The following is a 24,863-nucleotide window of genomic DNA, read 5'->3' on the forward strand; positions in this document are numbered from 1 at the left end:
CCCTTGACCTGGCTGCTGACAGAGTAAGGGTCCACTCACTATTTGCCTTTCGCAAAAAATGGTCACAAATTAGCCTACGCCCGTAGCTGACAGGGGCAGGGATCGAAATAGGGGTACCCGTGGAAGAGGCGCCTAGCCTAGCAAGCTCGTCGGCGCGCTCATTTCCCACAATATTAGAATGCCCGGGAACCCACACTAGAGTAACCTTGGACCTCTCACTTAGTTCAGAAATAATTTCCTTACATTCTTCTACTAATCTTGATGACAGACAGACTGCTGATAAAGCTTTAATAGCTGCCTGACTGTCAGTTAGAATACAGACCTCTTTTCCGTGAAGGCGCATATTTAAAGCAAGAACACATGCCCTAAGGATGGCAAAAACTTCATCCTGAAATATTGAGGTGGAATCTGAGAGGTGGTATGATTTACTAATCATTAGGTCCGTAGAAAAGATTCCGGCTCCAACGCCCTCATCCATTTTAGACCCGTCGGTGTAGATCGCTATCTTTCCTAGAGTTGTAGGCAAACCCGCCTCCCAATCTCCTCTTGAAGGAATTATGGTGGCGAAGTTATTATCGAATAGTAACCGAGGACATAGGTAGTCTGAAACCCTGACATCATCTATCGGATAGGGTGATGCGATATTACCATGTCCTAAAGCACTCGAGCGCCAACAGTTTAGATCATTAAGCCTCTGCGCGCTGAGAGTAGCAGCTTGCTTGATGTAAATATCAATAGGTAGCAAGTTAAGTATTACATTGAGCGCACTGGTGGGGCAAGATCTTAGAGCCCCAGTGGCTCCCACACAGGCAGATCTTTGCATTCTGGTTAGTCTTTGAACAATGCACTGTTTGTTCAATGAAGGCCACCACACCAGACATCCATATGTTAATATTGGCCGAACGACGGCTGTGTAAAGCCAGAGAATCACTTTGGGCTGCAATCCCCAGCTTTTGCCGTACATCCTTTTGCACGCATAGAAAGCCACACAAGCTTTACGAATTCTTTCGTCGATGTTGGCTTTCCAGTTAAGTTTTGTGTCAAGAATTACTCCTAGATACTTAACTTTGTGCGAAAGAGTTAATCTTTGGCCATTTAATCTTGGCAGCGGAAAGTTAGGAATTTTATATTTTTTGGTAAACAGTAACAGTTCTGTCTTAGAAGGATTAACACCTACGTCACACTTTGAGGCCCATTTACTAAGGTTCATAAAAGCGCCCTCCATGATACTACTCAGCACCGAAGGGAACATGCCTGTTACCAGAAGGACAACATCATCCGCATACGCTACTGCTTTGACTCCACCCTGGTTAAGCCTTAAAAGCAGTGAGTTCATTGTTAAAATCCATAGTAAGGGAGATAACACTCCCCCTTGTGGTGTACCCCTACTGACGCACTTCCTAATGCTAAGATTGCCCATCTCTGCATTGATGATTCTAAACCCAAGCATAGAAGCGATCCATCGGGAGATACAGGCCGGGATGTTCATTTCGCTGAGAGCATCCTGAATGGCTACCACACTGACGTTATTAAAAGCTCCTTCTATATCCAGGAAGGCGGCTAAGGTAAATTGTTTACATCCAAGAGATTTCTCCACCACAGTGACGACCTCATGTAGTGCCGTTTCTGTGGACTTACCTTTGAGATATGCATGTTGAGCCCTTGATATTTTAGCGAAACTGTGTAAAGATCTGATGTGAGCATCGATCAGTCTTTCCATAGTTTTAAGTAAGAATGAAGTAAGGCTGATGGGTCTGTAATCTTTAGCCGTACTATGGCCTGTTCTACCTGCTTTTGGAATAAAAACTACTCTAACTTGTCTCCAGCCGCTGGGGACATGATTAAGTGAAAAGCAGCTACAGAAAATCGCGTACAGCCAATTTACAGCTACATCTCCCAGAGATTGTAACATAATTGGTAAGATCCCGTCAGGACCCGGACTTTTATATGGAGAGAATGAATCGATGGCCCATTTGATCCTTCTAGATGATACCACTGACTGTATAGTCTCGCCAGAATTGGCTGAACGATACGGCAATACCTTTGGGGGATCACCCGAGGAACCAGGAAAATGGGTATCCACTAATAGTGAGAGGGATTCCGTTAGGGATTTAACTGGATTTCCGTCTACTTTGTTAATGAGCGAGGGACAAGATTGGCCATTTGCTAGCAATTTGGCTAGTCTAGCCGATTCTTTAATGCTTTCAATTTGCTGGCAATGAGAATTCCATGACAATTTCTTGGATTCCCGAAGTGCTTTTTTGTAAACCCTAAGAGCATCTTTATATGGAGTCCAAACCTTGGTCCGATAGCTTTCGTTGAAGGCTCTTCTCGCATTCCTGCGGAGCAAAGAGAGCTTCTCGTTCCACCATGGTGGCCTACACTTCTTCGCATACGAGCGAGGACATGATGCTTCAAAGGAAGAAATAATATTATTTGTCAAAGAGTTGACCCTGCACTCCAATTCCCTAATCGAGTTAATTGGAGCGGGGGCTATGCTGATTTTTCTATTGAGCAAAGACCTGAAAGTATCCCAGTTTGTCTTCCTGGGATTACGGTGAGATTGCTTAGCTACCATGGGAATATTCATCACAAACATGATATATCTATGATCAGAGAAGGAGTTCCTGGTTGAAACTCTCCAATCATTGATCGTTAAAGAGCACGAAGTCGAACAAAGGGTAATATCTAAAACCTCTTCCCACCCTACACGATCATCCGTACTCGGAAAAATGAAGGTGGGAGTGTTACCCTTATTACATACTTCTAGATTACATTTTAATATAAAATCAAAAAGAGACTCACCTCTATCGTTAATTTCCGAGCTTCCCCACAAGGAGTGCCGGGCATTGGCATCACAACCCATCAGCAAGGCTAGCTTCTCGGTCTGATTTATAATTTTAAAAAGAAAAGAAAAGATACCGCTACAGAACCCAGTCTTCTGCGATGGAGCAAACCCACCTTTGTGCAATGTTCAAATATGATCACAAAACACCGACCTACAATTAATATAAGCCGTATGACATTATTCTGTTCTTAAACTGAAAACTACTACTTCAAGAAGGCGTTTCTAGTCGATTACGATCAGAAATTGTCTAGGAGTTGAGCGTTATAACTCAGTCTGAGAAAAATATATGTAGGATTGTGACAGGTGTTGGCTTACGTTTAAAGACAATTAGTAGAAAATTCGCTTAAGGATTTTAAAGTCATATTTTTATCAGTCTACAAAAAATGTATAGAGGATTGTAGTATTAAGTGTTGGTTTATGTTAGGTTAGGTGCGGAAGGCGCGTGCTGACCGTTGTATAGTTGTTTGCAATTTATGGAGCCAACTTTGAGGGTGACATAAAATATTTTTATTTTAATTGATTTTTTCTACCTTTTATTTAATAATTTCAAATTCTTTTTACACATAATCTATAAAGAATATGTAGATAGCAGTGGTGGAATCAAACTCTTTCATAAATCTGTTTTAATCATAGTAAAAACACTGTTTAGTATACTCAGCTTCTTTATTAAGCTTCACTTCAGTATTATATAAAAAACTCTATATTAAGTTATCATAAATATTAAAATAATATTTTATTTTTTTATTTATAAACTTGTCTTAATATCGTGTAGTAAGTATATGATGCGTTTATCAACGACTGAAAAAGTTGCAAAGACATTGGATTTATATTCCCTATAGTCATCTGTAATATAATATATATGATAAAATAATATTTATTTTGAGTGGTTGCTACATTTACATTGCAAGGTTTTTGAGCTCGCATTATTAATATCAAAAACTTCTTTTGTAAAGAATTCGGCAATAAAAACCATGGTGTATCATAAGCAGCTACAGCTATATTGGATGTCTATACGTAGGAACAAAATACGTATAAAATATTTTAATTAAGTAAGTTTTTCCAATAAAAACTTACAGCATCGCTTAGCTCGTTTGCATACCAATAGATCATCAAAATTTGTGAAGAAAGCATCGTTATTTGTGTTCCAGACATTATTATTTGCCTTGCATGTTGAGCCTGTTTTGAATAATAATAATATATGAGAGATTAATACATAAAGATATTACGTATGGATATGGATTATGTTAATGAAAATTAATAGCTGCTGTTTAAAATGATATTATCAAAAATGTAAGTCAAGTTTAATTTGAGATTTTTTATCACAAAGATTTTAAAATAATAATAACGAAACAAAAAGCGATTAGGTATTACAATAATGTATAAATATATATTTGAAGTGGTGAATATGAAATCGCATATTTTATTTGGCGGTCTATCTATACTCAATTCATGTCATATGATAGATAAAAACTAGAAGTTTTTTGTACTAAATATTTTATTTTAATAGGTTTTTAATCAATAATTTTTATCAGGGCTTCAAACTGATATTTTTGTCGGAACGAAAACCGGAACGGAAAAAATACCGGTTCGAAGCACTGGTTTTTAACCGAAAGATAACCGATATTTTTTAGTTTTTATTTCAAATACATTTTTGTTTTTCATGTTAAATATTTCTTATTTCAATATTCTATTTTCTTACCATATTAAGCAGAAATAAGATACCACATAGTAGAATCATGAAAGTTAAAAACTCAATCAGAAATACAAAGTTGGTTAGACTGTTCAGTATATGGACATAACTGGAAATTAAATAATAATTTAACATAAATAGAATTTTATTTACATTAATAGCCAATAATATATTATGAATTATTTTTATTGTATTTACCGGATTATTGTTTGCTGATATTTAATGCACCATATCAACTTATCATTTATGTTCTTATGGTCTTCGTATTGTAGATTTCTTAAACGATATTGCAAAACTTTACACATTAAAATACCAAACATAATCAGTACAACGATGAGATTGCCGAAGGGTATATATAACATTCCAGCTATTGGAGCAAGTGCCAATTCATAGGCGTACATTATTTCAAAAACTGGTGACTCCAAAGTGTTCAATCCTTCAAAAATGAATTGTTTTATATTAATGCAAATGTTATATTTTTTAAATAATATTAAATTTTTTGAAAAAGTATATGGATATATATATATATCCATTTTATATATATCTAAAAATATACTGTAAAATATAAAACATATAGTAATTGATATAATAAGTATAAATATATTAACAGTTATAACTGTTTTTTTATTATAACTCATAAGAATTATTTACCTGGTATGTAACTTCCATAAGGTAACACTAAAAATGTTTAATATATATTAAATACATAATATATGTCTAACAAAATATATCAAATATTATTAATATATATCTAACATATATGTTATTCTATAAAGTTTTTTTATTTAATATTTTATGTTTAATTTAAGAAAGTAAACAAATAAGAGAAATAAAATATATAAATGTAGAAAAATCCAAAATAAATATTAGAGATGTAAGTGGTGTAAATACCATAATACCAAGTTTCTTGTTTCTGATCGTCAATTGTCTCAGTTTATTTCTAATATTTGTTAATCCATTAACATATTTGTTTATTTTATTAAAATACCAAATGATGCCCTATTTAAATAAAATATATAAGAGAAACATTGGCCAAACGAAAAGCAATAGTAAATAAAATGTTTATTCACTATTAATAATAGGAGCGGCCAGATCCAAGTTTTGGTATACACTTTTCTACGACCAACTACCAGACTCATTCAAATTTTATAGTTCATAGGGTTTAACCTTCAATGGTAAAAGTTAAAACAATATTAACAATTTTATGTTGTTGAGAAGTAGAAGCCTAATATATTTATCAAAAAGATACCTTATATATATAACATATACAAAACATATAAGAAAAATAATTATTTAATGTAAAATTAATTTCATAAGTAGCGAATACATAAAAAAGTATATTCTCAATATCAACTTTTTACTTGTGATTGAGGTTTATAGTCGATATAGAGCAAAATTTTAAAAATATATTTATAAATTCATTTTTATTTATGTTATTTTTCCCTGCCAACTTAAGTTTCCAAGTCTGAAGATCTTTTTAATAAATTGAACATTTAAGAAAACTATATAGGTTGATAAAGTAGGTATATTATTCCCTTAAGATTCTTTAATCACTTATACTAATCTAAAATACAAAACAAAATCTTAATATTAATTTAAATTAATTAAGTTCCAATCTTTCAAATTGTTTTTAAAAAAAATTATTAACTAATCATAAGAGACTTTTGTACTTACACCTTTCGTTTGAAAGCATAAATAAGCAGACCGATAGACAGCATGAGGCCCCCAGTATTAAATTAATAATAGCAGCACGTTGACCACTTTTATTTGTTTGATTTAACAAATCTGTTAAATATATATCACCACTATTCTGTAAGAAACAAAAACAAGTATATTAATATATAATTGTATTATGTATATATGTTTATATTATTCATTACTAAAATTTCACGATATAAATCAATTAATTCGAAAAGGAATCTCTCATATTTGCGTTTCTGCAAAAGTATCGAAAGTCCGCGTAGTAACGTGTTCATGCAGAGGACTAGCATGTAGGCGTAATGTATAAATATTTCCACAGGTGCATGACTAGTGAACATCCAAAGGAGCTGCGATAGATTGAATAGTCCCGTTGAGATAATTGCGACATAACGGCGCCAGTTATGATCATAAAGTAAGCCCAAGAAGCGTATTAAACGCAAGTTGATAGCCAACATTGGAATTTTATTAAGTTCTTGAATTACAAGATTTTTAACCTCACGTCGGTTCTGTATTATTGGTATTGTCAACGACAATGAATTATCGTCCAATGGATGGATTACTTTCAACATCGCACGAGAAGGATTAATTATAATTTATAACCATTACTCATGATGTTTTCACTTTATATACCTTTTCCGAAATGGATTTAAATAACGGGTGTCGTCAGGTGCTAAAATACAAAATATGTGATTGATTATTGGTTTGGGGTGTTGCAAGTGATAATAATAGTTCCTGAATAAGTTATGTTAATTATATGTTGGAGCTTGAAAGGATAAACGGAAGTGTGATTAAAATTATGCATTTACGCATTTCTTTGCATAATAAGGTTTGGGTGTATCTTTTTTCAATAAAAGTGGGAGCAGTTGGTGTTTAAATAGTATGAGTTTTAATAGGTCTATTATTTATCTTTTAATATTTTATTAAGGTATCCTTCAAACGAAAGAACTGTCACACTTTTAAGACCTTTGTTTTGTAAAAATAATAGTTGTTAATATAGTATTGAAAGGTTGTCAAAACTAAGTGTGCTGAACTTACTTAGAACTCTGTGGTTTATGATTTTAATAATGGTTAGGTAAGATCTGATCTAAATATATGTTACAATTAAAAATTTTTTTGTGCAGATCAACATTTATATTGAAAGACATTACTTGATTACAATTAATGTTAAAAAAATTTATTGTAAAATATATATCAGTGAAGTCAACCATAAAAATGACTAATATTATCAAAATAATGTGAAAAATAAGGAACCAAATGTGTTAAAATATAACATACAGAAGAAAAGATAAAACTGAAGCGTTATAAAAGTTTAATGGAATATAGGTAGATTATAATCATATTCGCTATGTGCTTTATTGTTTTCAAATAATTGTAAGCTTAGAGATAAGATATTTATATTAGAACATTAAATATCAAATAAATAATTTGCATAGGCGTAACCAGGGGGGTGTTGAAGAACCGGTGAGCTCCTCTTAAGATCTGGCCTTAATTTAATTGTTTATAGAAATTTTGTTAATATATTTTGAAAAATGATTAAAAAAATATTAATTCTTAGGACTATAAAATTAATTTATTGAATTTATATAAATAAAATAAATATACTGTTAAAATTTTCTAACTAACAAATTGTTTAATCCCTCTAGTCTAAGTTCTTATCTACTACGTTTATGTTTATTTACCATACACTATATTTATGCAGCTGAATTAACATTATAACAATGCAAATTGCAAAATGTTAGTAAAACGCATAGATACATAAGTTTTGCAATTCATTACTTATCGATGAAATAAAGTATTCGGTTTAAAGAAAAATGTTGTTTAATAAACGTCCGAGAGAATTTTTACCGAAAAACTTAATATTTAAAAATATATTCAAATTGGTCGTCTATTTTTTGCTTATATTCTTATTAGTTTGTACGATACAAAACTATGCGAAAGAAAACTATTTAAATAAACGATTAAAAAATTTTCAGTGTTATAATCATAACAGTTCCATTTTATATGAAAAAATAGAAGAAAGTATCGAACCTTTACCTGATATTCTTGAAGGACTGCCTCAGCCAACGTCTGGAGAGAATATATTTTTTGTTGAAACAAGTTGTCCTTCTGTTAACATGTATGAACCGAACCTCATCAATCTGACTACTCGTCAAATATGTGCTATAGAATCAGCTGCAATACATAATCCAAAATCGAATATATTTTTAGTTTATTCAAATCGGAGGTATAGAAATAAATACGTAAGAGAACCACTTTTAGATACTCTTCTCTTTTATAAAAATGTATATATACGAAATGTTAACCTGTGGTCTTTTGTTAATGATACACCTATGGAGAAGTGGTTTAAGACTGGAAAACTGTTTGAATCTCAGTAAGTAATAAATTGTGTCTTTAAACGAGGATTAGTCTTACATTAACATAATATTTTAATAAATTTTATAGCTTTATTACTATACATCTTTCTGATTTTTTGCGTTTGCTATTGCTTTGGCGGTATGGTGGCACTTATCTCGATTTAGATACTATAACACTAAAAAGCTTAGAATCCATGCCGCATAACTATGCTGGCATCCAATCTAAAGATATCATTAACCAAGCTGTGCTGAAAATTTCAAGTAATGGTGATGGTCATAAGCTTGCAGAGCAATTTCTACTGGATTATCAACAAAAGTTTAGTGCTATTTATTGGGCGCACAATGGACCGAGCCTAATTACCAGAGTTTTAAAGCGCACATGCTGCACAGATGATATTTTAAAAATGATAAATAATCCGAAATGTTGCAAAGACTTTAATGTTTATCCACGTAATGCTTTTTATGAAATAAATTTTGAAGAATTAGACTTCTTTTTCGATGAAGCACTCCTCGATCAAATGTTAAACAGAACTCAGAACTCAATTGTACTACATTTATGGAATAAATTTTCTCAGCACCGAAAGATGAAAGTTGGTTCCAATGTCGCTTATGATCTGGCAGCTCAAATTCATTGTCCTAGAACATATGCAAAAGCCGGTGAATATTTTTAAAATAACTTAAAGAATAAATATATAAGATAAACATGATTATTGAAAACAAAAACTTTCTATATCGACTTATTTTTTAGTAACTCAGATCATGAAATATATTTAATGTTTAAGAGGTGATAAATCATCACTGCTGATATCATAAATATATTTCATGCTTAAAATTATGTTTCATCTCATTTTTTAAGAGATTTTAATAGCATTATCATATTCAATTGACAATATAAATTTAAAAAGAATACTATTGAGATAATCGTTAGATAATTTATCTGTTTCTTAATAAGATAAAACAAGAAGAACGTCAAAGATCACATTTACCATTAACCTTTTACAACTCTTAACCTCTTCTGGTTGTTGTTAATTTTATATTCATACGTATAATTATAGCTGCCGGTATTGTATGTTGAATAAACTGAATAGAAGGCGAATATACAAATACCTCAATCAACCGCTCTTCCTCTATATGGTCTTCTTTTAGTGTTGCCAGTATTTTTATATTATCACATTTTTTTTATATATCTTATAATAGAATAACTTGATCCTTTTTTTTCTACTGCCCAAGGAGATTTATAACAGATGGCAGCGAATTATATGTCGAATGCGCTGGAAGTGTGATGTGAACTGGGATGGTCGGAGCCTAGGATTGCCCAACTGAATGATATCGGCTCAATATTAAATCGATGGACACACTTGTTATAATGAAAAATATACTTCTATTTCAGTGTCTATGATAATGTTGATCTTCACATACCACTTATCAATTTAAGTCCTATTGTCATTATTCTTTTAGTATCTATCATTGCGACTTGTTTTAAACTTTATACTATTAAACATGACCACTATGTTTTAGAAGTAATTGATATTATAAATAGGATGTTATTGAATTTATTTATTTGTTAAAAAATTACTTTGACAAAACTGTTGCTTTGATAAACCAAAGTGATAGTTTTTTAATTTTGTCAAATAAGAATATAGTTAATTTATCCTGACATATCTTAACATATCTTATATCTTAACTAGTTTCCACCTATAGTCAAAACGGTCAATTCAGAATGGAAATCATTACCTTGTTAATATATTATTTTAAAAATTTTCATATAACTTTTTCCATAAGTACTATATCTTAATATCCAAGAACTTGTAGTAAGAATATGATAAAATATAAAAAGGTGAGATAAGACAAAGTTGAAAACTACTGATTGATATATATATATATACCATTTCTGACATAAACGTAGCCAGGTAATAGAACTGAAAATTATTTTTGGAAATAATTTTCCAAAATTTTAAGATATATATATTTTTAAAACTTAAACAGAATCTATAATCGTAAATACACTCTTTTTATTTTGAAATATTACTTCAGACACCTCCGCTCCATATTTTCACTTTGACTACTCCTATGCTTTCTACATTAACCATTTCAGTTACCTATTTGTCCGTTTATTGAAATCTGATCTCAACAGGACAGAGATTATATTTCTTATTTTACTAATTCGCTTAGTATTGAAATTAAAATCCTCTAAAACAGTGATCTCAACGGTTTTTTGACCAAGGATCACTTTGATATTTTTGGTTTTTGTAGGGACCCCAACGTTCAAGAAAAATAAACTGTATGACTTTTTTAATGTGTTTTAATGTGCATCTTTGATGTAATCTATAATGAAGTGTATAAGTATATTGGTACATTATATATAGAATAAAATTGGGGTATAATTACTTGGATTTTCTAATAAGTGAAGTCTCATTGGACAAACTATGGTCCATTTTTAACCATCTCCCGGATCACCGGTTGGAATCCACTTTCTAAAGTGTTATGTATATAATATTTCTTAAATAAAAAAAGAGGCTGATACTAATCTTTGAAGCTTCATAAAAAACCATATTAAATTTATTTATAAATTTATACATTTACACCTAAAAGTTTTACTAATCTTCGTTTTTAACCTATAAGAATTATTTTCAAGCCACTGTCATATCTTTACAGTTACAACAGAGTCACTGAAAAAATTAAGAGAGTTTTAATTTACTCAAAAATTGTATGAAGAGAAAATAGATTACTTTTGAGATTGAGTTTGGAGCTCAATGCAAACGATAAAGAAAACTAATGGCCATGACAATGAACAAGACGATAGCTTGTATCTTTACAAGGTTCAACTTTCGGAGCATTGGCTTTTTACATTTAGTCAAGTTGCAGCACTTTACGAGAATTGTACTACTTACCGAGTTAAAGAAAGTGTAGAAATATAAATTCATAACTGAAAAAAATTAATAGAATTTAAAAAGTGTTTTAATATCAATAAATTATTTAATATTAAGTATTCAGAAAAATATTGTTACTATAAGAGTTCTTGTAAAATGGATTATCGTCTCATATTGGTATGTGCATATGGAGTGTTAATTTTTATATATCTTTTAAGTCAGTATTGAAAATTCTTTTTAAAGGATAAATGATGAGAATAGTTTTAATTATCATAATTAATTTTTTTCGTAATTATAAAATAATCAAATTTATAAAATATACTTATAAGTATACAATTGAGTATACAATATAAGACACAATTGAAGTTAATAAGTGATTAATTCGAAATTATTTTAATTAATGTTTATATAAACAATTTAATAGCAATCTCATATAAGGAATACTGTGATTATGTGTACAACTGTTTTATATAAAATTATTTAAAAATATTAAAGGAAAAGAATATTTTTCATTGTTAACTTTTTCAATATGCATATTATTTTTTAATCCTACATTTATTTGTTTATTTTATTTTTATTTTTTAATTTTTAAATCATGAGTTTCAAGAAGTTCTGTTAAAAAGCCATGTCCATACATTTATTATTTAATTTTTTTTTTATTTTATACAATTTTTTTTATTTTTTCTTTATTGTATTTTAAGGAAAATTTTGAACAATATTAAAAATTCACTATAACAATATTATCATGAAAATTTTTATATATTAAATTTTGTTAAACGTGAATATATAGGATGCTGTGTCAATATGCCTATTATTTTAGTAATTTTCTTTTTTATATAATTACATTTAATTTTTTTATAATTATATATTTTTAGGGAAATTTTTATTTACTAAAAATAAACAATAATAATACTACCATAGTATGTAGTTAAAATTTTATTCAACTTAAATGTTTAGAATTCCTGCTTATATACCTTTTAGTTTAGTTATTTTTATTTTATATAATATTATATAATATATATAATATACAATATATATATATAATAAGGATACCAAATCAATATGCAAATAATTTTTATTTATGTTTTATTATATTTTTTTTTAATTTTTATTACTTTTTTAGGGATATTTTAATCAATATAAGGAAAAGGTATATCTGTACGATTTTAAATAAAGTTTATACAAAATAAATAAAAAAAACAATGACAACACTTATCAAACGGATTACTTACTGTAAAGTAAGCGATATCCATTATTTAATTATGAATAACAATTTTATTAACCAAAAAATATTATATTAATGTTTATTTATAAAATTTCGTTAATTTATTAACTAATTTTGACTAAGTTATTGTTTATTATTTTTATTTTTAAAGCGAACTTATGACTCAATTGACTATTAGTTAATTGGGTTATTATTTTCATCAATATTTTTACTACAGAGTAGGTATATAAGGTAACTAGGGTATAGTCATCTTCCGGGTATTAACTCAGCGTTTTAATGTTTAAACCTAAATTTATTTATAATTGGTTCTTAATATATGTAAATGCAAAGATATAAAACATATATTTTGCTTTTTTATTCCAAAGTGTTTAGATGAAAGAACTTGGTTAACCAAAAATGGAAACTAGGTCGTGAAAACTGGTATCATAGCGTGTAAAAGAAGTCGTTTCTGTAATCTCACTAAACAAAACATTTATTTAAACCACTAAACATTTTATTCAAAAAATTTTATTGCGGAAAAATAAATTAAACCGTAAATTAAATAATTTGTTGTTTTAATAATTGTTTTAATATATTGTGTGAATAAAACTACAAAATATTCTTGTTAACAAGTTACACTCTAACATTTTTACTTTATCTTCCAATAGTTCATTGGCATTTTTCTTAATATATTTTTTTTAAAAGGCATTTTATTGTTTTTATTATAAAATATGTAATCACTGTTGTTGTTGTTATTATTACTATTATTATTATTATTATTATTGAGTTGCAAAAATGCATGCATGGTGACTTCCTTTCAGAAGTTCGTTTCTTAAGTCTTTTGTTGTTTGCTATTGCATGTACTCTGTAGTCATGCAACAAGTTGTTAACACTTTTCTAGTATTGCAACTTTTTTCTAAGCAAAACTTTTCTTTTTTTTTTTTTTGAAAGAATATAAGACTGTTATAAGATTTACAGTAAAGAAGAAGAAAAAATACAATTCAAAACGAAACAGTATTATAAAGCAATAGATACAGAGATACAGAGCCAACAATAACAAAAACAGTGGCTGCTACAACTACACCAGCAACAAAGCATAAGCAGCAAGAATTTAGCGGCAACTGTATCATTTTGTATGCTAATGAATTAAAAAATTTGAAGTGAAAAAAGAAAAAAAGAAATGTCTGTATTAGCCATGATAATATTGTGATTTAAGTTGTTAGTGTAGTGGTTGTTAATACATTGGGTATATCATTTGACAGCGTAAAATGCGAACAACTTTCCCGTTACCTTCAATTTATTTAGAACAATTCTTCTCACATTCTTGTGCTCCTTTGCGAGCTTATTTATTAATGCCTATAAACATGAATGAGCTTATGAGAGCTCATGGCTTGCTCCGTATATGTGTACGTGTGTGTTTATGTGTGTTTGCATGTGTGTTTGTGCTGTTTATTTGCATATATTTAAGTGAATTTCATGATAAACACGTCTCTTTGTACATAAAAAAGTCGGTCAGTAAATTTGACAACTTATTTTTTTTTCCTGACGAAAACAGTTATTATTTAAGAATTTAACAAGTTAATTAGGCACAAAACGAATTGGCGCTCTTTTCACATAACATATCAGTTTTTATTATATGAGGAAAATAAATTCAAAAATTATCTATGCAAGATGCTAATAAAAATTTTTTTCAAATATATAAAATAATATAAAATATAGTAATAAAAAAAAAGATAACGCTCTTATTTATGTTCTTAATATCACTTTTTGATGCTATTACCCAGTCATTTTTAGAATACATTGGATCTCAATTTGAATGATTGAGATTAAGGAAGATATTATAAAATTCTCATTATTTAGTTGTCAGGACATAGTTTACTTATAATAAAATGGAATAAAGTGAGAATCTATACTCTCACTAGCAGTGTGACCATAATATTTTTTTTATACTCGTACTATAATTAAACCTACCCTATAGCAGATATTTTGCGTTTTTAATAAGGATTAGAATATTTCATGTTGGAAAGTCCTTATATCAAATGGAAATAGAAACACCCTTCATAGCAGCCAAAAAAATAGTGGGTAGAAGTAATAGTCGTTTCCCAGATAATCACATCACCGATAAATTCGCTGCATAAGATACGACTCCTTGAGTTTCTGAATTTTTCGACATATAGCAGTGTAGATATGTCTTTAGCTTACTGCAAATGAATAGAATATTTTCCTAGCAATCTAATGTAAAATCCAAAATAATGCAGAAAGTTTTAATTGCATTTTTGAAACCATAGTCATATATTCAGTAGCCTATAAAATATCACTATAATGATTCAAAATATGTCCAGTGTAAGACTACTTTCAGAATTGGAGTGTCCAGGAGTTGTTTAGATATTCTATAACTACATATTTAGCAATACCTGCTAAGAAACCGTACATTATTGTTTTTAATTAGGATAAAACACTTGGTTCATATTTTGAAAAAGTAAATTAAAAATATTAAAATAAAAAAAAAATAAAAAAAAATAAGATATAAAAAAATATAAAAAATAAAATATATAGACAAATAAAATAAAAATATTAGAAAAAAATAAAATAAAATAAATTATATAAAATAAAATAAAACAATATAAAAATAACATAAAATTAAATAAATGAAGCAAATTATTGCAATTTAAAATAATATATAATAAAAAATATTAAATATTAAAAAAAATAATATAATATTAAATAAATGAAGTAAAATGCAACGATAATGAAATTAAATAAAATAATATATAAATTAATATAATAAAAAATAATATAAAATTAAATCAATAATATGAAATAAAATAAAACAATAAAAAATTAAATAAATAAAAGTAAAATAAAATGAATATGAAATTATATTAAATAAAACAAAATAAAATAAAAAAAAATTTATATGAAATAAAATAAAACATTATAAAATAGCATAAAAATAAAATAAATGAAGTAAAATATTATAATATGAAATGAAATAAAATAAATAATAATAAATATAAATAAAAGAATATAAAAAAATAATTTATGAAAAATAAAATAAAACAATATAAAATAATATAAATGAAATGAAATATAATAATACGAAATAAAATGAAATAATACAATACATAAATTAATATAATAAAAAATAATATAAAATGTTATGAAATAAAATAAAGTAATATAAAATTAAATAAATGGAGTAAAATAAAATATAAAAACAATAAAAATACAAATAAAAATATTATGCTTAAACACTTTAATTGATGCTCTATAAATTATAATATCCACTGAAAGAAGGTATAAATATTCTTAAAAGTACCTGTTATACTTTTAAAAATTCAATATTTCCATAAAATGTATCTGAACCACATTTAAAGGTCACAAAAAGAGAAATTTCCGTAGCATTTAAGTGAAATTAAAAGTGAGCTCTTGAGAAGTTCATAAAAGCGGAATCCATGGAGCGAACAGACGAGCCAAGATAACATGACCTTTTTTGTTGGTGGGAGTTTGTAACGAGTTTCTTTTTCGGTTTTTTTTGTCTGTGGAATTTCGAATTTGTTTACTTTTCATTTTGTGTTTTTTTTTTGTTTTTTTTCTTCATTTGTATCTCATTAAAAGCCCGCTTTGCAGCCTCAGTGAAATACTTTTTTCAAGTGATTCATTGCTTTGCATATGAAATTATAAAAAATGTAGGTCAAAACATAGAATATATAAATAAAAAAAAAATTAAAAATATAAAATTTCGTTTGGATTTTTCAGTCCAGTGATTTTGACATAGTTTTAATTAATAGCAAATTTGTATCTTAATAAGATAAATTTTTGTATTAATTAGTTAAAAATATAATTATTTGCAATTAGAAGAAAATAGAAATTTAAATGTGAGAAATATTTTCTTATTTTTAAATTAGTTATTTATTTTAAGGCAGACATAAAATTTAATGTTAGAAAAATGTAGAAATAACAGATAACATATCTGTTCTTGTTTTTTAATACGAAAATAAATTAGGGTTATGTAGCGTGGTCTATTAAATTCTTATTAAGGATATCTCTAAAATTATTTAAATTTATTAAAATAATGATTAAATTTGAAATTGAGTTTGTCGTATAAATTATTAATTACAATTTATAAAGCTTATACAGAGAGAGCTCAAGAAGTTTAAATATTTAATAATTTAAGATGTTTATTAATAACAATTTATCAATGTTTAACAGTTGAAGCTCATCACAGCTTAAGAATTTAAATATTTAATATAATATTTTATATATTGACTTATAAATATTGTGTGCATAATTTATATTTTTTAAATTTATTTAAATAAAAAATGCGTTTAATGTGAGAATTTATGGTTTTGTCCCAAATTCTTTAGCGAAAATAAAATAAAAATAAATTATCATAAATAAATACCGTTGAATATAAGCAATTTTATTGCTAAAAACATTTTTATTTAAAGTGTCATCTGAAAACTGCAATTCATGAGAAAGTAAAAATTTCTCTTCGGATATAAAATAAAAATTTATAAAAATTCATATAAATTAATTACCATTAAAATTAAATTGTATTTGAAGTAGAGTGAGTAATAACTTTTTAAATTTTAATTTTTTAATTTATGGTGTGAAAATATAGAATTTCATAAAGAAAACAAAAAACAAATTAAATTTCTATGAAACTATCATTATTTCTATTATAATTAAATCTAAATAATTATATCATTTAACATAAAATTCTTAAAGTGAAAACTGAAAAGAGCTAATGTTATTAAATTTAATCTTTCAACTAATTATAACTATTTAATTTAATTATATGTATATGAATATATATTGTATAAAAATAGTTTGATAAATTTCTAATTATATGTTAGCATTCCTTTGATTAATAGTTCTTTTGTTAATGCAAATTTTGTCCATGTTACTGCTTCACTAAAAAGCAGTATAAAGCATAGTTTTTTACCGTGATTACCAGCCATTAAGCTTTATTATTACAATGTTATTAACATAAATATTAGTATAATGCGAGGATAAACCCCTCAGTTAAGTTCCGTCAATACCAAGTGAAGCAATATGGTTATATAGTTTCCTCCCAAGGTTTTCTCCTTGAGACATAGTGAGACCCACCTAACTGTTCTGCACTCCTTTGGCGCATAGCATTCGCTTGGAAAATGTAACTCTACACCGACTGAAAGGTATATATGGTATATAGTCTATAAGTGTAATTCCGAGTTTTAACATCATAATACTCCCATTAAACCGGTCAATTGGTCTGCACAACTGAAGCTGAGAGCCCTGACCGCCGTTGTACCAGTTTTACACATCTGGTCGGTGCTGCCAGTAAATCTCGCTGACTACCATTTATATTCCAAACAGTATCGTGTTGTACTTATTGGATTGTAGTCACCTCTGTGACAGGTATGCCTTAAATGGAGATTATTCTAGTCCCTTTCGCGAGGTGGTTGTACTTTCTGTAGTTGAATTTAAATTTATACAACTATATATTATTTTAGTTGTAGGTCAGCAGAAATTATTCCCCCATCCATAATAAGCAATTTTTCACAGTTTTATAAATATTATGTAAAACACTATAGTGTATATAAGAGAGTATAAGATACTATTGTATAGATAAGAGAGTTTAAAAGGGAGAAAACAATCAAATAAAAAATAATTTAATCATATTATGTGATTTAAATTCATTGAAATTAATATTCAGCTAGAAATCACACAAAGCCAGGCATAAAGAAGACTTTTCAAGGTATAACGGTGCATTATGACGAATGATATTCTCAGGGACCTCAAGATGGATCCGAACAAAACATACATAAAGGATAGAGCCCTTAAATATTTAGAAAAACTGACAGGCTTACCAACACCGTGTTATCGAATCTCAGAATGGTTACAAGCTCCCCGAGGAGGTATGCAGATCTGAGGTCTGCATTGTTTAGTCTGATGAAGTGTTAAACAATGCATAGAGTCAAGGCGTAGAGTGGGGTTATGAATCAAGTTAGATCTCTCCTAAATCAGTGTAATTGTGAATTTTATTTAATTAAAATTGACTATTGACTTAATATTAAATACTTGCCTTATAAAACAAGATTTTAAGAGAAGAATGGAATATAATATTTGGGTTTCAGTAACTAAAAATTAATTAAGATATTTATTATTTCGTCATTTACTTTTTATTTAGTTAAGCATAATTGCCTTCTTTGTTAAACGACCAGTTCAATTAAAATCATATTTGTGCTTTTTTATCGTGTGCTTCCCTTTAATGGCGAAAGTTTTTGGTAATTTTAAATGTTATTGCTTAGAAAAAAAAAACGAAGTGAAAAAAAATTAGTTTTGCATTTATTGTACAACAACAGCAGCCGTATTGTTGTTGTGTTTTATGTTCTTTTCACAAAAGGTAGTTTGTTATTGTTTTTATTGTTGGTCATTTGAGAAAATACCAAGAAAATAAAAGTTAACAAAAAAGCAATGTCTTTATCTCTTGTACAATTAAGCTTTCACTCTCTTAAGTTGTTATTGCTGCTGTCGGCTGTTGGCTGTCGGCTGTTGGCTGCTGGTTACTGGCTTTGTGGCTGGCTTTGTTGTTTTTGTTTTCCATTACCGATTTGAATATGTATGAGTACTTCTGAACACCGCAAATGACTCTGTTGCTGTACTTAAGTGCTTTCAAGTTATTTAAGCGGGTCTTGTTTTTAAAGTTAGTGTGAATAGATCTTTTATTTACATATAAGCTTGATATGCTAAAATTTTATATGACGTATGCACGCTATGAGTAATAGCCAGTAAGTACATAAACATATATGTATATGCTTATAATTATGTGCACCGATAGGCAGAGAGTTTTTGAGGACTGTTCCTGAAAGAACTCTTAACCTCTTAAAAGAGAGAACTCATTGAATACTTATTAAGAATCTTTAAATTTGATGTCTAATTGGTTATACTGTTTTAATGGGTTCCAAACTTATAATGACACAATGTTGATCTAAGAATCTATGAATCCTTTAAATAGTTGACTAATTGGTTACACTATATTTAAAACTTATATTAATTCAATGTTGAAATCAGATTCTAAGAAATCTTTAATTAGATATCTAATTGGTTTTCATACTTTAAAGGGTTCAACACTTATAGTGAATCAATGTTGATCTAAGAATCTATGAATCCTTTAAATAGTTATCTGATTTGTTATACTACATTAATGGGTTTAAAACTTATATTGAATGTTGAAATTTAGATTCTAAAAATCCTTTAATTAGATATCTAATACGTTATCATACTTTAATGGGTTCCAAACTTATAGTGATACAATGTTGATCTAAAAATCTATGAATCCTTTAAATAGTTGTCTAATTGGTTATAGTACGTGAATAGGTTCAAAACTTATATTAATTCAATGTTGAACTCAGATTCTAAGAATCCTTTAATTAGATATCTAATGGTTATCATACTTTAATGGGTTCAAAACTTATAGTGAATCATTGTTGATTAAAGAATCTATTAATCCTTTAAATAGTTATCTGATTAGTTATACTACATTAATGGGTTGAAAACTTATATTAATTGAATGTTGAAATTTAGATTCTAAAATTCCTTTATTTAGATATCTAATGGTTATCATACTTTAATGGGTTAGCAATATTTTTAAAATTATTAAAGCAATTTTTTTGGTTCATTTTTCATACATCGATATCTGAATATATAATATAATGTATTATTAATATATTGCGAATATTATTGTGAAGGAATTCTCCTTCTATCATGCACTCTTCTCCTGCAAAACTAATTTTCTTAATAACGAAATACTTCTAAAACAAGATCCCTCTAAAACGAGATATATCTAAAACGAGATATATCTAAAACGAGATATATCTAAAACGAGATATATCTAAAACGAGATATCTATAAAATAAAGTAGTTTTAAAACGAGATACCTCTAAAATTAAATACTCCTAAAACGAGATACCGTTAAAACGAGATACCTCTAAAACGAGATACCTCTAAGATGAGATACCTCTAAAACGAGATACTTTCAAAATGAGATATATCTAAAACAAGTTACATTTAAACGAAATACCTCTAAGGCGTGATACCTTTAAAATGAGATACATCTAAAACGAGACATCTCTAAAACAATACTTCTAAAACTAGAAGTATAAAATTAATGTCTTTCTGATAATTCTACATAAGCATATTATCCATATTTCTTGAATCCACTAAAACCACCTCTCAGAAAAAACTTCCGGCAATCCATAATATTTTTACTAATAGTTGATATTTCAACTGAAGTTTTTTATATTAAAATAAAATAATACAAACAATTTCTTTATCTATCATTATCTATTTATATACAAAAAGTATGAGATATTAAAGTAAATATGCAAAAATCTTAAATTTTTTATTTCAGAAGGTATTATGCATTCTGCTACTCTCCGTCAGTGCAGTACTGAGTCAAACACCAACAGATTTAGATGAACCACCAGAAGGTTATTACGCATTCGTAGAATCGCCTAATGCCATACCACCGAAAGTCAGACCGCCTCCATACACACATGTAAGCATTGAGTGCAAGAATGTTGGAACAGAGAAAAAATCAGCTGTTTCAGTTTACAATATATGCGGAGATTTAAATAAAGGACAAATACCTAAAAATCCTATGAAACAAAATGTATTGGGTGAACCTTATCCATTGTAAGTAACTTTACAAAACCAATAACTAAAAACAACCTCTTATAAATCTGTACTTTCAGTGAGTTAATACGTAATCAGACTTTGAAGTTCTTATCCAAAACTTTACCAGTACTCAAAGCTGATGACACTTTACCGAAAGTAACACAAATTATACCTGATGAGCCTGTGGATCAACTGGACAACAATAATATAGAGCGACATTATAATGTGAGGGTAAGACGAGCAGCCGTGCCATCACAATCGCAATCCAAAATTGAAGAACATGAATATAGTTACTTTGATCCGGCTTTAGATGAAGAAGAACATGCAAATCATAAGCGACAAGCAGCAGAAGAACGTAAACCAAGAAAATTCTGTGATGGTGGTGGAGTGTAAGTATTACATTTTTAAAATTATATTCTCTAAACAAATATTGATTTTCTTAATTTAATTTAAATCAAACATTTCAGTTTTTGCACCTTATATCGCGCCATTCAAGGTGACACGTCCTCAGCAGCTTCAACACCAGTAGCAGAACGTCGTGAAGAAGTTGGACCTATACGCTATGAAGGTCCACCTACACCATGTCCAGCAAAAGTAGAATATGCAACACCAGTTTTTGCTAAAAACTATCAAGGTTCTTGGCGTTATGTTGTGCAGATACCATATGAGGGCTATTTCACCCAAACTGTGGAAGTCACTCGTTGCATACAGGCACGTTGTCACTATTTGGATGGCGGTTGCTTATCCTCACCACGTTGGGTTAGTTTGTTAGTTGCAGAAATATTCTATCCAAATGCAGAGGACACTGTACCAACCACATCGACAACCACACAAGCACCATCGGTACAAGACTTCCAAGCATATCAACAGTATTTGCAGAAACGAGCTGGGGTTGCGACACCTTCCGATGGCACCACACAAAGTAGTAATCCAAACGATCAACATTGCGATGGGCACGATGAAATTGGCTGTTTCCAAGTACGTTTATACTACGATTGGTTTTTGATTCCTGGTTCCTGTAAATGTTGGCGTCCAGATTATTTCGCTAAATATGTGCGCAGGAAGTCCGTAGCCGACTTATAAAGTTAAACTAGAAGATTATAGTAAATATTAATACAAACATGAGATCAGTTTAGAATTCGTTTTTATGTGTAATTTAAGTTTATTTAACCGAAATTTGCATTCTAAAAATCAATTTTCTCTCTTCAAGATACGAGGAATAAATGCTAAGATAGATTTTTGAGAGTCCGAATTTCGAAATGAAATAATTTAGTTTCTTATTGGTTATGACTATCTAATACTTACATTGAATGTACTCTGGGTATGATTATGGTTTAATTGCTTCCTAATGGCAGTTTGCAATACGATATTACAATTTAATGACTGATTTTTTGCTTTTAATATGAATTTTGAAAATTTAATCTAACTTATGATTTTTGGTTAGTATAAAGAAAATAGAGCAATATGTATACTAACATTAGATTTATATTTATTTAAAATATTAATTATATTAAGTACATTAAATAAAAACTGCAAAAATGTTGCATTTACGCTATAGTTCGTTATATTTACTTTTTTTATTTAAATAAAAGTATCTTTAAAAAAATATATTAAATATTGAATTGATTGCGAAATACTGATTTAAAAATAATTGTTTGGTTTAGGAAAGTGATGTACTGGTTAATCTCAAAGGTACAACAAGTCGCAGCTCTCGATATTTTGCGATGACGCCAAAATCTTCAGCTGACTTGGAAATCACAATCTAGAATTTAAAAAAAAAGTGACTTTCGGGTTTTTTTTAGTAATTTGTGCTTTCTTAGTTCTAAATTATTACTAGATTTTGAGAATACTCAAAATACTCGCAGGATACGCTGGAAACTGCAGTGGTTTTATTCCAGCTCCCACTGCTGTATTAAAGTTGGGATTTATTAAGTTTAAGTGACTAAAGATCAACTAAACACAAATGCTTATACTTAAGTCGAACAGAACCACCAATACAGGTATAAAAACCAAAGTAATATGCGCATTAACAACGCGAAAAACAAACAGACACGATTCTTCCATTTAAGTAAAAGTAAACCAGCCAAACAAATCAATAAACTTGTCTCTAATTATGAAGGATGACAAACATATTAAATTTTCTTCTTGCCAAAGATGGGTACTAAGCCTTAAGTAATAACACAGTTTTTATCTCTTTTGCAGAGCCATACTCGCGAAAAAATCATTATGTGATAGACCAAGTCTCATTGCATGACTCCTTAATACACAATGATCTGACTACACTTTGTCAAGTAATCCTTTTTATCGGTCTAAATCCATTGGTTTTCTTCTCTAATTTTGTAATTACTATATTACTCTTACTATATTAATTGCGATTTACAATTTTCTGTATTAAATCAAAATTTTTTTACAATCTCCTTTTCTTTCTCCTTGAATGGATATTCTACGAAAAATTTTTCCCACTCCATCAAAATAAGGTTTTATTAAGTAACCCATATACAGATCTGTTGGGTTTGACATAACTTACAATATTTTGACGGTTTTTTTATTATTTGTTAAGTAGCGAAAAGTCATCAACAACTTATGGACTTCTGTCTTTCATCAGCAAGGTACATTAGCAAATGGTGAAAACGCCTTAAAAAGATTATGGACTAGCTCGGGTTGTTATAACCATCGATAATGTTTATATTATTCTTTTCATCTCATCTTTGCATTAAATTCGAAATGAGCCATCTTCATGCTGTATATAATCGTCGATTCTTCGCAAGATTTTGTGTCCACATAACAGCAATTCTATTATACCATTAGCTGCTAGCTAAAGATAAGAACGGACCTATAAAAGACTTTTAGTTTTATGTTCTTAGACTTGAAATTATCCATAGAACGTTTCATAAGCTGTCTAGATAGGTGTTTGGATCATCTTACCTTACTCTAGCTCTTCTGCGTCGAGACATATCTTCTTGCTCTCTACATTAATGTAGGTTGAGTTGTGTTATTAAATGGATGGATGATATCATTGAAAACACTAATATCACACATCACTTTGTTGAAGACAATTTTGATTAAGTAATTATAGTAAAAAACTATGTATTTTAATATTGGTATTGATATAAAATTGTCACTTTCCTGAAGACGACTTTAGATTAAAGTTAAAATTGAAAATAAAAATATAGTTAATGTGAAATAAAAAAATTTGGTTGTCTTAAGATTTATTTATAATAATAATTGAATGTAATTAAACATTAAAGTTTATAATAATTTTTTAATTTTTATTAAATTTGTTTTTAACATTAATATGACAGTAGTGAATATTTTTTACTGAATGGAAACTGTTGTATTTAATAGAGAGGTTTCGGAATGTTGTGAACAACAACAATAAAAAATTTTTTTATATTATATTTTAATCACTTGAATTTTTGGTTAACCACCCAGCTGTTTCGAGTATTACCAAATACCCAATATCAGTGGTTTTGAAATTATTTCTTATATTTAATTATCAACTTACTAATGAACACTGACTCTGCGCTTCAAA

General features: G+C 28.6%; 2 protein-coding genes across 2 annotated transcripts; both read left to right on the plus strand.

Annotated features, from left to right (window-relative positions):
* Positions 1–8,167: 8,167 nt before the first annotated feature.
* LOC119684569 (lactosylceramide 4-alpha-galactosyltransferase-like) lies at positions 8,168–9,280 on the plus strand. Its single transcript, XM_038098632.1, has 2 exons — positions 8,168–8,610; positions 8,682–9,280. Exons 1-2 carry the CDS (start codon positions 8,354–8,356, stop codon positions 9,262–9,264), a joined length of 840 nt encoding a protein of 279 aa, XP_037954560.1. The 5' UTR covers positions 8,168–8,353; the 3' UTR covers positions 9,265–9,280.
* A 2,339-nt stretch (positions 9,281–11,619) lies between these two features.
* LOC119686286 lies at positions 11,620–22,531 on the plus strand. The gene is made up of 4 exons (XM_038100837.1): positions 11,620–11,640; positions 21,066–21,349; positions 21,409–21,720; positions 21,799–22,531. Exons 1-4 carry the CDS (start codon positions 11,620–11,622, stop codon positions 22,412–22,414), a joined length of 1,233 nt encoding a protein of 410 aa, XP_037956765.1. The 3' UTR covers positions 22,415–22,531.
* The last annotated feature ends 2,332 nt before the right edge of the window (positions 22,532–24,863 follow it).

This window comes from Teleopsis dalmanni, chromosome 2, assembly GCF_002237135.1.
Source record: "Teleopsis dalmanni isolate 2A chromosome 2, ASM223713v2, whole genome shotgun sequence".
Lineage (NCBI taxonomy): Eukaryota > Metazoa > Arthropoda > Insecta > Diptera > Diopsidae > Teleopsis > Teleopsis dalmanni.

Bases quoted from the DNA above. Each gene is read 5' to 3' on its own strand.
- LOC119684569 (XM_038098632.1), top strand. From the start codon at position 8,354: ATGTATGAACCGAACCTCATCAATCTGACTACTCGTCAAATATGTGCT. The intron at 8,611-8,681 runs GTAAGTAATAAA...TAAATTTTATAG, and splicing joins GGAAAACTGTTTGAATCTCA to CTTTATTACTATACATCTTT.
- LOC119686286 (XM_038100837.1), top strand. From the start codon at position 11,620: ATGGATTATCGTCTCATATTG. The intron at 11,641-21,065 runs GTATGTGCATAT...TTTTTATTTCAG, and splicing joins TGGATTATCGTCTCATATTG to AAGGTATTATGCATTCTGCT. The intron at 21,721-21,798 runs GTAAGTATTACA...CAAACATTTCAG, and splicing joins TTCTGTGATGGTGGTGGAGT to TTTTTGCACCTTATATCGCG.